At 39.4% G+C, this 17,378-nt stretch overlaps 1 protein-coding gene across 1 annotated transcript in view; it reads right to left on the bottom strand.

Moving 5' to 3' along the window:
* Window positions 1–201: 201 nt before the first annotated feature.
* The window catches only part of LOC140236727 (disheveled-associated activator of morphogenesis 1-A-like), an 88,569-nt gene continuing 71,392 nt past the window's right edge, over window positions 202–17,378 (bottom strand). Inside the window, exons 13-24 of the mRNA XM_072316655.1 lie at window positions 16,955–16,981; window positions 11,139–11,261; window positions 10,083–10,293; window positions 8,975–9,120; window positions 7,612–7,866; window positions 5,306–5,501; window positions 4,957–5,171; window positions 4,268–4,329; window positions 3,339–3,399; window positions 2,267–2,404; window positions 1,542–1,712; window positions 202–880 (exon numbers count right to left, since the gene is read on the bottom strand). Of these exons, the coding sequence (XP_072172756.1) occupies window positions 632–880; window positions 1,542–1,712; window positions 2,267–2,404; window positions 3,339–3,399; window positions 4,268–4,329; window positions 4,957–5,171; window positions 5,306–5,501; window positions 7,612–7,866; window positions 8,975–9,120; window positions 10,083–10,293; window positions 11,139–11,261; window positions 16,955–16,981 (1,854 nt within the window). The 3' untranslated portion in view covers window positions 202–631. The remainder of the gene's footprint in view (window positions 881–1,541; window positions 1,713–2,266; window positions 2,405–3,338; window positions 3,400–4,267; window positions 4,330–4,956; window positions 5,172–5,305; window positions 5,502–7,611; window positions 7,867–8,974; window positions 9,121–10,082; window positions 10,294–11,138; window positions 11,262–16,954; window positions 16,982–17,378) is intronic.

Raw genomic sequence — 17,378 nt, 5'->3', positions numbered from 1 at the left:
TGCCTTCTCATTTCAGCTATTTTGAACACACGGAAACCTTAACCCCAAAGAAACAGTCACCATCTTGCAGAAAGTCATAGACATCACAATCAATTTCACAATGCTACCCGCACTTCTACACATAATCATGTCTAGTCGAGAATGAAAATCACAGACATTTCATTGTTGTTGTTTTTTCTCCAAATGAGCAATACCATCCCTGACAGTCAGGGCATACACATCGCTCCAGACAGAAATTGAGCCTCGAATGCCATCACAGCACGTGGCATACATCTCATTTGCAGCGTCTGTACAACACGCAGACCAACGCCCACTTTTTGACGGACAAGTACCTCAGTTCTCTTTTCCTGGAACGTTTCTCAACAGCAGACGACGGTCCTCTTACTTGGTCGCATTTCAAAGCTGCACTTAGATTTCTTTTTTTTTGAAGAAAGACATACTCCAACCGGGACAGACTCTCTCTTAATCTGCCTTGATGCAAACCTCTGCCTGATACAGCTCAGTTAAAGCAGGATACATCTTCCACTTGGCGTTATGTACACAACAATCGCACTGTCTCACAAACAAAAGAAGACTGACGAACATCCCTTCCGTTCCAAACGACGGGCTCATAGGGACGGCTGGTGTGTGTTTATATGGCAGTCATGGACCTGCCGTTGCCTGTCTTGGGTGCCCCAACTCGCTCCCGGTCCCCAGAGTTCGCCGAGTTGTTGTGCTGGTGCGACTGGGCCTGGTTCCGCCTCTTGTTCTTCTTCAGTTTCGTCATGTCGTCCGTGAACATGTCCCCGGTCCGTAAGGCTGAGATGAGCTCGTCAAAGTCTCCATCACCGTTGCGTTTCCCTTTTCCTGCTGTGCTCTTCTTCTTCCGCTTGTCCGTCCTCTGAGGATGCCGAAGCAAACAAGAGAAAAAGCAATGACAATACTATGTTCTCTTCAAGATTCTGAATTTCCTATACAGACATTGCATAGGACTCATCAGCTTCCAGAGGGTAATCTGGTTAACAAAAGCAATTAGAGTATTCATCACCACTGGGGGGAAAAAATACATTTAAAAAGATAAAGAATATAATATAATATCAAAACCAGAAGCCTCAAATCAAAGATACACGAACACACAGAATGAAATTCTTCACACGTAACTCTTCAAATGTAACCAAAAGTTGTTCATACTAAGTGTTTTGCTGATTTCAATATATATGCATATGAATGAATGAATAAATGAATGTACCACTTACAATTGCACTGTATATGCCTATAATGATGATAATCCATAACGGCTTGTAAAGAGCATCAGTGTTGATATTTTTCAATAAATAAAATTTTGTTGTGAAATTTGCTTAATGACCTGAGTTTGGGCAGACAAAAACAACACAGAAGTGGGCAAAAGGAAAGAATTAATCTGATTACGACAACACTAGCCAAACTCAGGCTAGTATCCAACAATTCTGTTGCACGCTGTTCCATTAATGCTCTAGATTCACAAGATAATGCCATTTGTCAGCCCTGCACAGGCTCAAGAGGTGGGTGGACTTTTTACTCACATCTCTCTCAAGCTTTGCCCGCCTCTCTTCCTCTTCCTTTTTCTTTCGGATGTTCTCGTTGTCCAGCCGGGCATCTCGGAATGATTGCAGGAAGAGGTCAAAGGTCCCAAACAAATCCTCAGGGGTAACCTTGGTGGCGTCCTCACCAAAGGACTTGGCCATTTTCTCAAACTAATCAAAGAGGAAGAAAAAAGGCAAGCTTACGGTAAATGATTATCATTTTTTTTTCCAAGCTGACAAAATTTTCCTGGTTTGTGGCTAATGTTCCCACACTCTAAGATCACATCATCTCAAGCAAACACTCCTTCAACATCAAGGAGGTGATCATCCTGGACAGAGAATCCAAATGGTTTGAAAGGGGCGTTAAGGAAGCCATCTGGGAACAAGTGGAGAGACCCACGCCCAACAAGATCCCAAGCTGTCTTTCATGCGCTGGACAAGATCCAGTGCGCTCTGCACAATCTCGCACTATATAAGGGCCATTCCATCAACGGGAGTGTCATTCGCCCGAAGAAGCCAATTGATAATTGGCGAAATGTCGCAATAGTGAGTTTGTTTCCAGTTTTTTTATTCAACTAATTATTGATCATTCATATAAGAGCATTTAAGAGCAATCAAACGGATCACTTCTTGCAGAATGAAGACTGAGCACAAATTTGTAGATCATTAAAGGAAGCATACAGAATCTATCTGCTTTCTGCTTTAGTCAATGATCATCTGCTTACCTTTTCCTTGGCCTCCTTCAAAAGATCCTGGATCTTTTCGAAGCTGATGGAGGAGAGGGTCTTAAAGTCGCTCATCACCGACACAAACTTGTCGTGTTTGTCTGTCTTTGTCTTCTTTGTCTTGTGATACTCCACTTCCTGTCAATGTAAACAGAGTTGAGTGCATTTACACTTTAATGCTGGGGAGTAGGTATCTGCAAGATACACTGTATACACGCTTGGAAAATGCCTACTAGTCAAGTCCACAGCTATAGTTATTTATTTACTCAAAGAGTACTACTGAAAAATAAGCATTTACTTTTTTTTTTTTTGCAAATGATTAACAGATTGCAATTTATTGACATAAGTATGCACTGATTATGCAGTGTTTTGAACATAAATGTGTGTGATAAAAATTATGGGCATAGATATTCAGGTGGGATTCGAATGCATGACCAGACATCATATCTATTAGACTTTTGAGCTTGACTGACAGTCAATTCTGGTTCTTATCCTTAATAACAGCGGGTAAATGTGACTTTTATTGTGACAAAAACTCCAAACTTGCTGTTAAACCTTTCTTACATTCTACCACAATAACTGTTTGATTAGTCAATGTTCACCATTGATGTCAAGATCATTCATTATCTGAAAGTTAATTTGCCTTCCTTTTGCAATATAGAATATTTCATCTCTTCACATCTTAGTGTATAGCCAAATTTGCTCTGTTGTTTAAGAAGATCCTGAAATTATATCCTGAGATGTTTGGAATGACTCATCTACCCTGTGACTAACCCTTACAGCGAATAAAATTGCTATCACCACCCAGCACAGAAGACTCAGATTATACCAGTATATCTTTCTCAGATTTCTCGTCAAAGGTAAACATTCAAACCTTTTGACATAGTTACAGCAACTGCATTCGTTTCACTGCATTTCTGTTTAAAGCTGTTGTTAGTCAAAGACATTTCCCTTATCCCCAAATGTGATCATATAATCTTGTAGAGCCATAACACATATCCATGAAATAGCCAAAAGTGTTTTGTTTTGTTTTGTTTTGTTTTGTTTTGTTTTTTTAACCCAAAGAACTCACCTTTTCCACTTCCCTGAGACCAGCTGCAATTTGTGCAACCTCCTTCTCCAGCTCCTGGATGCTGAAACATAGGCAAAATGAATAAATAGATAAATAATAATAATAATCAAAAATTCTGCAATGGAGCAAAATGGTTCTGAGTCCATATGACATATGGTTACTCTCAATTGTAAGATTAGCATAAAGCTGAACTTCAAGCAAAACCGTGCTTTCTAGTGAAATCACAGCCAGTCAGTTGCAATGCTTCGTGACGCAGGGCCTCGATTGTGGTGGTCTTATGCACCACTAGAGGGCTCCCTTTACCTGAAGACTGGCATGAAGTCTACTGATGTGCATACAGGCAAGATAAATTATCCAAACTTTGATGTCAGTGTATTGTTCAAGCAAACAATGATATTGAGATCTATTTTTCTTTTCACTCTGAGCAGGAGTAGGTAAACTACAATACACATATGTATGTAAGGAAAGTGTGATGAATTTGAAAAAAAAAAAAACTTTGGGGGTACACCTCACCTGTTTTGGAGGTGTGATACTACAACTTGTACACTTTCTTCAAAGAAACAGTTTCCCAGTGACTCAAAGCAACTGGCTGAACACTTTGTTATACATGGACACCACACTCATCATAAAGAGGCATTATTTGTATATGAGGACAAGCACAACATACAGAAAACAAAACGAAACAACACAAAACAAAAGAAACACCTATACTTTGTACTTGTGCATATGGATCTGCGGAGAATAGTAAAAGTATGCAATGTTATAGACCCTGTTGTGAAGAATTTGCACTTTTTCATTTACCATATCTACTTTATAAGTCCAGAGTTCACAGTCCAGATGACACTTTCAATGAAAGTGTTCACGTTTGTTTTATTCTTATTTTTCTTTAACTGACTGAACTTTGCCCTTGAAATATTACACAAACTTACTTGACTTTTGCTGCAGTGGGGACATTGGATAGTTCTTCTTCAAGCTTGACAACATCAGGGAACTGTGATGGAAAAAAGGGGAAAATATCAGGTCAAAATGATTTCTCAAAATGACTTAAAATCCTGATTTTTACAGAAACACTGTATGCATACAGTGCAACGATATGCATATGGCATGACTAGTCTTGATCACTGTAGACTCTTTGACATCATTAAGTTGTCTTTGTTGTAATCATCATTCTCCATCATAATCACAATCATCATCATCACCATCACCACCATCACCATCACCACCATCACCATCATCACCACCACCATCACCACCATCACCACCATCACCACCATCACCACCATCACCACCATCACCATCATCACCACCACCACCACCATCACCATCATCACCATCACCACCATCACCACCACCACCATCACCACCACCACCATCACCACCATCACCACCACCACCACCACCACCACCACCATCACCACCATCACCACCATCACCATCACCACCATCACCACCATCACCACCATCACAACCATCACCACCATCATCATCATCATCATCATCATCATCATCATTGCAAGCTATCATCTGCATGAACTCATCCCCCATCAAGCTCACCCTAACCATCCACTCCTCCCATCATTGCCCTCACCAATGCTACCAGCTGGTCTAGAAGACTCACCTTCTTCTCTAGCATCTCGATGAGGTAATGGAGCAGGGTGACGTTCCTGTTGGAGCTCGACTTGGTGTCAATGATCTTGTTCAGACTGCTGATCTTGAAGCCGTACGCATTGCCCCGCGCCCCCCTGTTCATGTAGTTGCCGAAGGCTAGCACTATCTCAAGGATCTTCTTCAATTTCTTGCTACTGCTCACCTCTTTCGAGGCTTTGAGGAGGGCTTTAGGATGGAGAAAGATTCAAATCATCGGTGACAATAGGCACTCCTCGGTATCTCTTTGACATGAAATATGCTTATCTAGCAAAGATAGAACTACTAGAGGAAACGTAAAGGAGAAAAATTTGACAACTCACCATCAATTTTTGGCTTGATGTCGCCCATTCTCTCCTGGAAGCGTTTCTTGAAGAAGAGACACTTTAACCGCTGCTCGTAGTGGTCAATGCGGCTCATCTCGAGGAAGAATTTGTCCGCCCTTGCCATGTTGTCCACCTCCTGTTCATGTTCCTTGAGGAGGCTAATTTCCTCCGGGGTTGGCACATACTTCAGGAGCTACAATGGTAATTATGAAACACAGGAGTATTGCACCATTATCTAAGTATAAAATACCATCATCACAGTATACACAGGAGAATTATACCGTTATCAAAGTATAAAATACCATCATCACTGAATTGAAGCTAATCAAACAACAACAAAGGAAAACAATATGAAGGATTAAAAACACAATAGAAATTATTAAGGCACATATGTGACCCGCGACAACGGTTTCAGGCAAAAGTCGCAAGAGCCAATTTCCTCCTAGGCGGGGTACAAAGATTTTGAGCATTATTTTTGTCGATTTAGGGTTTTTGCAGAAATCGAATCTTTAATATGTTTTCTTCATCTACACTAAATTTCATAGCATAAGACTAAGTTGTTCCTATCGAAAATGGAATTTTAAGCACCCTATGTTGGATCGCACTCGTCAGTTTCGAGCTTCTTTCGAACGCCGCGCCAATATCCCCAGCGTTGCTACGGCGCAGGGTCTCGCATGCGATTGGCTGGTGCGTCGCATACATTTACATAATTCAGCTTTCGGAGACACCAGTTGCAGCGTTTTGTGAATGCTTTGTCCACGCGTGCACGATTACCTGCTCCATTGTTCTTGCTATAGTGGTTTATAATACGCTCGCTCTGTAGTGCGCGCTCTTCGTTTGGCTTTCTATCCACACTATTCTACCGCAATATTCGACAACGGAAGTGAAACAAAAATCACGTAGCATGACATAATCGTGTGAAAAGAAATCTAAATATTCTCAAATTTGTGTACTTGTACAAGTAGTAAAAATTATGACAGCAGACTGACTCAATGGAAGGTAGATGAGAGGAAAGGCGCGGTGACATGTGACCAATTATATTCAAATACTACACGTCAAAAGATGGCACCAAACTAAACGAGTCGTGTTTGTTTGTTTGTTTTAATTTAATCAGCACCACCGAACAAGCAAAATATGCTTGTCTTGTAAAAGTAAAACAAACAGGAAGCGTGACCCTTGCTAGCACTAGCATTTTTTTTTTGCCTTCAAAAAGGTCGCAAATGATAAAGACCACAATGAAAACGCGATTTGTAGTGTAGATTCGCCACCGCTCCTGTTACATGCACACGGTCATGGCGTGTGGATGCCATTGCGTAATGCGTGCACCATACACAATGTTCATGTACATGTACACCATACGTGCAATTATCGTATTCGCCATCTTGAAAGACGTACTGGTAAACAAACCCGAGCGAAACGCATTGTTTTTCGGCTCCATACGCTTAGCTCCGAGGAAGGTGCCCGGGAAATTTGACTCTCTCAGTGAGCCAATCAGAAGGCGATGTGGTTGCTAGAGGCGGAGCTTAACATCGATTGGCACCATCGTACGGATGGGTGATTCTCCCCTCGCATCGCCGCTCGGACATTGTTTGAGAAAGAGGTGAATCTTCAAAGCCTGTTTTCTCGCAATTTTGTCAGGCTAACAACTTAAAAAGTGCATTTTATTTCTCTTTCTATGCCCACTTATGGTGCCGAAGAATACAAGTGTTTTATATCAATGCAAAGCTTAGGAAATGGGCAATGTGATTCAGTGAAAAAAATGAATTTTCAAAATTCCCGACTTTTGCCTGAAACCGTTGTCGCCGGTCACATATGACAGAGATATATCCACTTACAAAGAAGCAAACCAACTTTTTATTGACTAATATTACGCATACACTACTTGCAACTTGGAGTGATCATTACCTGATAGTATTTCATTAGTCCTGGTGTTCATTAGTTTGTGGAACTAAGAATAAGTACCTCATACAGCATGGCAGTGTGGAGGGCTTTGCAAAACCTACAACAAGTGCTCGTGGGATATTAAGAGCTAAATGACACAGATATATACGAGAGATAGAGTGGAAGAGAAATCCACAATTGTTTCTTTTTTTGTTTGTTTCATTCTGTCTGTTCTTGCTGATAAACACTTAATGCACCTGTAACATCAAATGTCGTATTTGCCCATGAAACCTGACAATTCAGACAAGAAGAACTAGGGGTCAAACAGCTAGGATGTCAAGAGCCAGTATCCCGAGAGGGGAGGACAGGAAGAGTGGGCAAGTGGTGGAAGAATGGATGGGATGGGAGAGAAGGAGACTGACCTGCTCCAGCATGTCTTTGGGAAGACACTCGGCGGTATCCATGCTGAGGATGGCCCGGGAGATCTCCTGGTTGGTCAGCTTGAGCTTGGTGAGCAGGATGGAGCAGTTCTGGGCCCGCCGGCCGTCGATCAGGGCCAGCTCCTTCACCCTCTGGGACCGGATGCTGGTGGTGGTGATCTCCTCCGCATCCTCGCCCTTCTTCTGGTAGGCAGAGAACTTGCTGTCAAACTCATGCAGGTCGAGCATCTTGATCACCTGTAGAAAGCAGCCATGACAAGGAAGCAAACTCAATGCATTAGCTCCCTCCATTCCTATGAGAAAGGTAATATTGGCTTGGCCATCCTTGGATTACTAGGGGTCACAGTTCTTACACTTAGAAATGGAAGTTCTCGCTGATTTAAATACTCAAGATCTATTGGGTGCAATGTCTATTTATCATGGACTAATGAATGTACTAAAAGTCCTTGTGTATCATATTATCTACTGGTATAATATGCAGTAATAACAATCTTGCTTCCTGACATACACCTCAGTCTGTAACTTTCAAAAATTGCAACAGATTATTACTCACAGCCACTTTTTTAGCCATTGCAGAATGCATCTGATTGTAACTTAGTATGTTTCTCGGTCTAACACGATCCCAATATTCATTCAATTTCCTTGTATTTTTTATTGAAAACTGGGGGGTTCTTCCAACTGTAATTAGAAACAAATCATTTTTTTTTTATTTTTTTTATTTGTGGTAGATTACCATACAAGCACTACTGAGTGTCCCACTTCCCTTTACATCTTACATTATTTTTAATTCATTCTGCTTAAACCAATTTTATACTATATAGTTACATTAACTGCTCAATGTAACCCATACCACATCCTGCTCCTATTGCATATGAGCACCGCCAGTGACTCGCTTCACTTTAAAATCAATAGTGACTTCTTGGCATGGCGCCTCTGGGGTCACATGTGTTTCATGCTGGTGCAGTGATTACTGGTAGTTAGAATGCTATGGTTAAAGCACAACATTGCAAAATTAGAGAACTCAGCTGGGGGGTTGGGGGGGGGGGGGAGGGAAAATTGCTGAGAAACCCCCCCCCCCATTAAAAAAAAAATAATAATAATGACAGGTACCCAATGAAAACATATTTTCAGGTGCCAGGGAAGCAGTGTCCATGATACAAGACTGATAGCCCTTTCCAAGCTAGTCACTTGGGGTGATCGCCCAGGAGATTCAATGGTAAATCAAACGGGGAACACCCATGAGAAATTTCTTTCATGCTGGTGAATGAGCTCCTGAATGCGGAGAATGAAAGTGGAGTCCCTTGAAAGATAGAGATAAAATAAATCGTCCCAGAGGGCAGCATACCTTGACGTCATCGAGGTCTTGCCAAATGGTGCCCTCTATCCTCTGGAGCTTGGACCAGTTAAACGACTTGAGAGGATTTGATGGCTTGGGCAGGTCCTTTTTCTTGGCAGGCATCATGCCACCCATTGGAGGGGGACCTGGCACACCTAGGGGAGGGGTGAGAGGAGTGACAGACACAAATGAATTCACATTTGGGATATTAAGCATCAAAACCCTTGTATACACAAAGAAATGCCACGATATATCTGCAGCGAAATCTTGAGACCACCATGATCCTCCAAGTTAATCCTAGGGTATCAAATTGACACCTATGATCGGGTATGATCTAATTGACCTATGACATGGCAGTAAGGGACTGTAGAATATTCAATAACATTAATTTTAAAACATCATATCAAACTTTGTTAAATGATATTCATCTCATCTTTTGCATGGGTTGAAATAAACTGTTCATTGTTATTATTTCAATATGTTAATAATAATAATAATAATAATAATAATAATAACAGACATTTATAGAGTGCCTTTTCCACTGGATTCAAAGCGCTATGACATGTCATCCCTGGTCGCCATAGGAGATAAAATATATACAAAATACCAGGCAGTGACAGTATAAGTCCAGTGCACATATAGGGACATCAAAATAAATAAGTCTTCAAGTTTTGTTTGAAATGATCAAGTGTTGGTGATGATTTCAGAAGAGGAGGGAGCTTTTTCCACAGCCTAGGAGCAGAAGAAGAGAAAGCTGCATCGCCAGCTACCTATTGTAGTTAGTTGTGTGGTTGAGTAAGTGTATGCTGCTTATATTACACTGAATGTTGCTTACACTGAATCATGTCCATCTATCCTTTCATTTTTTTTTGAACATGAATACTGGAACCTAACTGTCAAATTTTGGTCTGGAAACAAAAACAAAAAAACAAAAACAAACAAACCAAAAAAAAAACAAACAACACACTTACATGTACATGTATATGAAGGCTAATCTTAAAGAGGGGGGGGGGGGTTGAGTTTAGAAAGGAATGTTTGGAAAAGGAAAGTATGTTTGGACTATACAAAGTGGGAAAAAAAACTCACTTTTTCAAACTGGGGTCTGAGGAGGACATACCTGGTGGGGGTGGGGGACCACCGGGGAAACCAGGTGGAGGTGGAGGGGGAGGTCCTCCTCCTGGGAATGGAGGTGGTGGTGGTGGAGGTGCCCCGCCCATCATTGGTGGTGGCGGCGGCGGAGGTCCTCCTACTGGTGACATGCTGTCTGAGCCCTTCTGAAGTTTGTCGTCGTCTGAGAGACTGGGACCATTGTGCTTTCCAGATGCCATCTGGGAGAAATGAGGAAGAGGAAAGTGATTAAATGCGCTTTAACTTGTGGTGGTTACTTGCTAGAGTTAGTTGCCATATATTTGTTGCTGCTACCAATTGGCTTGACCTGGAATCAAGTTTCACACCCCATCTAACATACTGAAACATGAAACTGGGACCTGAACATCACATTCCTTTCATGCAAATGTTGAGTATTTTCAAAATATCTTTCTGACAGATTCTACAGCCCCTTTAGCATACATGCCTTTCCATGCAACCTCTAAGCTGCATTACTATGGCAGTGGATTCAAATAATTCATATGTTATTCCGACAGTGACACAGAAATGGTAATGACTTCTTTGCACAAAAGGAGATGATGAAGACCCTATTTCATATGGTTATGATATGTGCTAGATTTGACATGATAGTAGAGTGAAGATGGGGATTAGTGCTGTTCACCAATTCCAAATTGTGTCTCACTGATGGTCATTCCAGTAGAATTTTCATCCTGCTCTTTGCACAAGGTGAAAACATTGAACCTCATGTTTTGTCAAATCAATGGGACGGAACGAGCATGACAATACAATGGATACAAATGTAGTTTACCAACTCGCCTCATTAGAGTGGACATTCGGGGGCAAAGGCCCCATCACTTTGAACAGCAAAAGTGCCACATTCATACTACTTGCCCAACAGTGAGCTTCAGTTGCCCTGGGCTGATGAGCTAGTAGGTTTGTGGGACCCTGGTGGGGGGTAATACACATGGTACGATGCCACTATTGCCATGTGTCTGATTGGTACGTGTGTGTGTGTGTGTGGGGGGGGGGGGTGAAAAACGAGGAAGTCCCTTTACTAGTCCCTTACCATCTGCTGCAGCTGAGCTAGTTGCTGCTGTAATGACTCGCACTGTCTTCTGGACTCGCTCAAGTCGTAGCTCTGTTTCTCTGATCTCTCCTGCATTGCTGTCAGGGCCCCCATAGCCTCCTCCTATAAATCAGAAAGTAACCAGTCGGAGGACAAAACTTTCGTCAGTGATGCAGCCATGATGGGAACATATGCATATGACACACACATGTGACAACCTTTGTGAGCAGTTTTATGGATAAAGCGTCCACACTGTGTGCAACATATCAAATACTGCAACAAGGTGCTGATACAATGTATATCTGGCAGAATATACTAGACTCACAGAACCTATGAAATTAACACATAACCAGAAAAATTGTTATCTCTGCAAACAAATTACAATTAATGAGGAGGTATCTTAAAATGTTACAGATATACTTCCAATGAGCAATTTTCTTCCATTTGCAAATACAAAAAGATCTCAGTAATTCTAGACTTTTCTAAGTGTTGCTTCCATGACATATCACATCAAAAATTTTACAGTAATACTACCTTCTTGCACTGCAAACTTTTCTTAAAATACAAGTTAGAATAATAAGATAAAAACTGGCATATTGCATAGTTACGTTGATTATCATCGAGCAATACTTTTGCTCTTTAATACTACAGATATTGCATATTGCCCGACAACCAGTGATTTCATGTGTAGGTGAATATCCACACACCAACAAAAAAGGAAACAAACAAATTCATTGCACAACGAACACTGTGCCACTTTAAGAAAAAAAAAAGTTGGATATTAGAATGGTTGCATAGTAAAAGATATTGAGTCAATAGTAATGTGTGTACTGAATCCTGAAGTTTGAAAATAAACACCAAAAAATGTCTGAATTTTGTGGAAACTGACAGCCAGTGAATCATTTTGAATGTACAATACATTTTGCTGTGTTTTCTGTAGCACACTTGAAAACTTTGCACCAGGGCTTACATGCACTGCATGAATGTAGCCTCCAAACAATACCAAACACTGACATATGGCATAACTAAAAGTTGATTGAATATCATGCCTTCATAATCATATTGGTGTGATAACAAAATGAACAATTTCAGTCATAGAGCCTTGCTTGAAAATAGACTGGGTAAATGAAGAAATTGAAATAAGCAGTGAAGAATAAATCAGCAGTCAGACGAGAGAAAAATATGGAATCATCAAACCAAAGGATGGAACATGGTGAAATCCTGTAGAATGGATTAACTCATAATTAGCAATCACCTCAGTAAGATAGTGATAAATTAACAGCAAGGTGAAAACACAAGGCACACAAATGTGTGGATAGCATTGCTGCATATGCACCACATCACAAGCAAAAGAGTATCAATTTACCAATTTCTTCAGGGTTGGTGGACAAGCATAAATTGGAAGAGACAAATTCTGTTACAGTGTGTTTGGGCAACATTATGTTTCTATGTATTATCTCTAACCCTCCTTACGGGTTGAGGATACTACATTTGTAACAAAGACCCATCAGAAACTAAAATTACACTACTGAACATCAAACCACTGATATCCCATTGTCATGGATATCAACAGTTTCTAATTTTCCCCCACATCACCATATTTCATACAGATAACTCAAACCAAGTGGCATTTCTTTAGCGTAGACAGCATGCAATCTCTTGCCAACAATGCTATCAAAATTCGCCAGCACATGATTTTCTTTGATTTTGAAGTTTCTGGAAGAGACGAAGAGTACACGTACATTCATTGCTTTCAAATTGCATACTATCTGTAATGTTAAAACTGAAGTTCTCTCACATACCTGACTCGACAAATAGAAAAAAAAAATACTGTAATTAAAGCATTTGACAATAAATTGGAGGAAAGGGGAGGGAATTAAAGGGCAAGTGTGGTGATATCAGAATAATGGTGGGGATGAATAGCTGGGCTGAAAAGGGAGATATGAAGCAAAATTTCAGGAGACCTGAGATGAACTACCGGGTACCCTATTTCATTCTGCCGAAACTTGGCAAGGAGGTCATGCAACATCTTCTCACTTCCGTCTTAACCCATCGTGTCCCGGGGGAAATTTGCGACAGAAAAACTTCTCTTGTCATTGTTAATTGGCACCTCTACATTTCATTACATATTTTAAACTGGAAAAAAAAAGATGGAACTTATTAAATTTATCATATCTGCACAATATACATGTAAAATATACATTCATAACAAAGTCACCACTTTATTCATCAAATGTATGTTGCCAATTAAGATCAGCTTTATATCTACTGATGAAGAGGATTTAGAGAGTGCTGCAACTATTGAATAAAACAACTGAATGTGAAGAACAATGGGCGCAAAAACTTATTAATTTATTGATTTATTCATTCAATTTATTAAATTGTATTTATTCATCTCATTGAATTATAAGATACAGCACCAAAACACAGAAACAGGTTTTCTGGGACTTGATGGCTTAAACTATCTTTGCATATGCTTGTCTCTTGCTAAGCAAAGCTGAATAGCTAGAAGCAACAAACAAGGGCTATTGCTGTCTTGAGCTACAAAACAATGTCATGTAAGAAATGTTTTTAAATTCAACAAAAAATAAAACATTTTTTAAATCTTTTTTTTTAGCTCCAAAAATTTGAAAAAAAAGGGAGGTTTGAGGCTGCATGAAACTAAAATTCAAATAAACTCTGAATTAACCCATTCAATCTTGATTTCATAGTTATGCCTGTCTACTATTTTCCAGTGGGTCTGTAGCAAGACAACACAGACACCCTGCAACAAAAAAGGGTTTCTCAAGAAATGGCATTTCCAAAAGAACGACTGCCTACAGCTTGAATGTTTCTATTAGGCAAACTTTAAATCTGTCCAGCCAGAATCTTTAGAATAGATTGAACAGTCAGATGATGTGTTGTAACACTTCAAATCCCAATAGAGTGAACAAGATTTACTACAAGAAAATAAACATTAAACAGCAAACAAATTCATATAAATACCCAGGTCGCAGAGGTACAGGTTGTAAATCGCTCAGGTTGTATGCCAAACTACGCATTTGATAGCCGTTCTGCGGGTGGCTTTCTACACATTATGCAATAAAAGCCAGGAGCACCAGCAAAGTATGTCATGCACCTCTGAATCTGACCAATGTATGCTTTTACCTACATGTAGCTACCAATAACACCACCATTTCTTCTTCCACATGGATTTAGCAGAAAAATTATGAGAGATGCCCGGTAGCATGGCAACCCAAATCTTCGAACTACTGAGAAGGAAAGATGGCTTCTCTCCTTACTCTCCCAATAATCATGCAATTTTTTTGCCAGGGCCCACCAGAAATAAAGGAAAGATGACTGTAACCTAGGCATGCGATCTGTTATTGCATTAAACAACCCACAAACACCCTCGCGGAAACACTGGCAACGGATGACAGACCATTGGGGGTCCCCTACCAACATGTTTATTTCTCTGATAACAAGATTTAGATGGCCACATTAGCTAACCTCACTGAAATGAAACATAAATATATATATCAACAATACTTGTGGATGTGCTGGAAAAACAAATGCCCCTAGGTAACCTCACTTACATGTACCTAGACCACTTCAAATCTTTGCAATAACTCTCTTTTAAAATGTACATGTACACTAACAAGCAATTTCTTACTTCAACTCTTCCAATTGAAAATACAGCAAACAGTGCAGCATTAGGTTTGTATGTAATAACACAAAGAAAATTACCAAATTGTCAAAATAGAAGGAAAAAAAAAAACAACAACAACAACCCAAAGTTGCTTAGCTGGCTGGGGAAATATTGTTAGGATGTAAAAAATTTTTGAGCATGTTAAGAATTCTCTTGTCAATACAAAATGTTACAAAAAAATTCCAAAGAAGAATTGAAAAAAAAAAGAAATTTACTGTCAGTGTCTGCTTTTTAGCTATATTTTGCTGCAAGCAGTAGTAAAAATTAATACTCGAAAGCATATGATTTAAGAGGATATTATATTAAAATATGAGTTTAAAAAAAGACAAGACAAAACAAGACAAAAACAAAACCTTCAGAAGACATATCTTCAAAGGAAAAAATATACAGTAATGCACTCACAAGCAGTATGAATACTGGCTTGTAGTACAACTAGTGCCAGCAAAACGGTATACACTTGCAGAAAAGCTTTGGTAGTTACGCCTTTGTGTCTCTAAAGATGCTACATCAAAGCCTATGTATGGTATCACTCTATTAGGCCGAGTATTTAAAGGATACTCCACTCTCAGTTCACCTTAACTTTTACAAACAGAGTCAAGTCAAACAAATACAAAAGTCAACGTTTGACATAATTGGACCAAAAAAAGTGGGAAGTTGCAAAAACCTGACATTAGGAATATTTTTGTAAAATACTGTAGTACTGATACATTAGTCTCAATCACATATGAAAATTGACAAGGGAATGTTGTAATTGCTTAACAACTTTAATTGGTTTGTATGCAGAAATAATACGACATCATGCTTTTTTGTCAATAACTCAACAACTGTAACTCCCTTCTCCCCTGCAAAGCTATCATTGCTAAATCACGCAATGGATATATTGTTCCTTACCAATTTTACAGAAATTTTATCTGTACTGTTCTAGTTTGAGTTCACTCTACTTATAAAATTTAATTTGAAATGGAGTGGAATTTCATGTGATAGCAGCAATGCACAGTGCTATGGTATGCATCAGATGACCACTGTAAGAAAATTTGTTTCAAAGCTGAAAAAAGCAATCAGCCTGTAATGAGCAGGATTTCATCAATATATGAAAGTTCAATGAATATTTTTGTTTTATAAATGCTATCACTACATCAGAGCTGGCAAGCGACTAAGAAATAGCAATAACTGATGAAAAATTGTCAAGAGAGAAGAAAAGGATAGAGGTAGACATATTTTACTAGAGAGGGGTTTGTAATTTTCTATGTGGACTATGCAGCTGTAATCAATATTTATATGAAAAGGGATCAAGCACAGAAAATTCACATGAGTGGGCCTGATAGTCACACAGGTGCAGACAGTGAGATGTGAAAAGCTATGAGCATTTGGTTCATAATAACACTCTTGGACATCACAATGAGGTGTGATTTCTGAAACAATGCTTGACAGAAACCTTGATTTAGTGAGAACATCAGTTTCCGTTTACATTTTAGCTTTTGAAATATCATGCCACTGACAATTACAATTTTGTTGCAAAATTGTTTTTTCCCTGACGGTGATAAACACTGTCACATACACAGTGTACTCTAATCCAAGTGTGCAACACGACTTTATCGCCAATTTCCAACGTCACAAACGACAAGACATCACAATTATCTTAAATTCCAAAGAGTGACCTTAATTTCTGATTATTGCCTGCTTATGTTACAAGTGAGCTCACCTGTGTTTTTGGCTATGCAATTAATGAATTTAATCTTACACTTGCTGCAAAATATTTCAGACTGAACAAAATGTATTCAATTAACACTCTTAACAATTAGATTTGACTTGACATATGAATTTCTTCATTTGTGGATGTTTCCATGTACACTATGATTTGATCTAATCTGATTAGAAATTGCAAAATGTTAATTCTTGTCTAACGCATGACTGCAGAAAAGTTTGCACTGGGGGATTGAAAGAACACGGCAATAGAAAATTGAAAGAGGAAATAGAGAACAAGCTAAACAGGTGATCATCGACATTAGTAAGAATCGAACAAGAGCCACACCAGCATTAACACAGTCACATTAACCAATTCCAAAATGGGGGAAATGGTGATGCATGCTGCGGGGAAAAAGGTGTGAATGTAAGGTGTTGTACCCACCAATGACATTGACTGAAAATCCACATTCTACAAAATAAAAATGTAGATAGATGATGGAGTGGACAAGCAAAAGACAGAACACTGGGGTTAAAACGAGAGAGAAAGAGAGGTTCAATACGTACAAGAGCAAAAACTCACGATGACGTCGAGTCTAGCAACATGATATTCTGACAGGAGGGGACTAACCCTATCTTTTGATTTGGCCTTTTTTTTTCTTTTTTTCTTTTTTTGCACCAGATCACATTATTTATATTGAGTTCAGACAAGAATTTCCTCTCAAAGAGAGAAAGTTACTCTGAGTGGAATTGTCGCACGAAAGCAGAAGACCAGCAAAAACTATGAGAAATCAGACAAATGATGGCACATTTATTATTTGTATCTAATAATCTTCAAACATGATCCTTCAAAATGGCTATATCATGTA

Source organism: Diadema setosum, chromosome 1 (genome assembly GCF_964275005.1).
Source record: "Diadema setosum chromosome 1, eeDiaSeto1, whole genome shotgun sequence".
Taxonomy (NCBI): Eukaryota; Metazoa; Echinodermata; class Echinoidea; order Diadematoida; family Diadematidae; genus Diadema; species Diadema setosum.
Note: the sequence above shows the minus strand (reverse complement) of the source record. Positions and strands in the feature narration are given on the sequence as shown.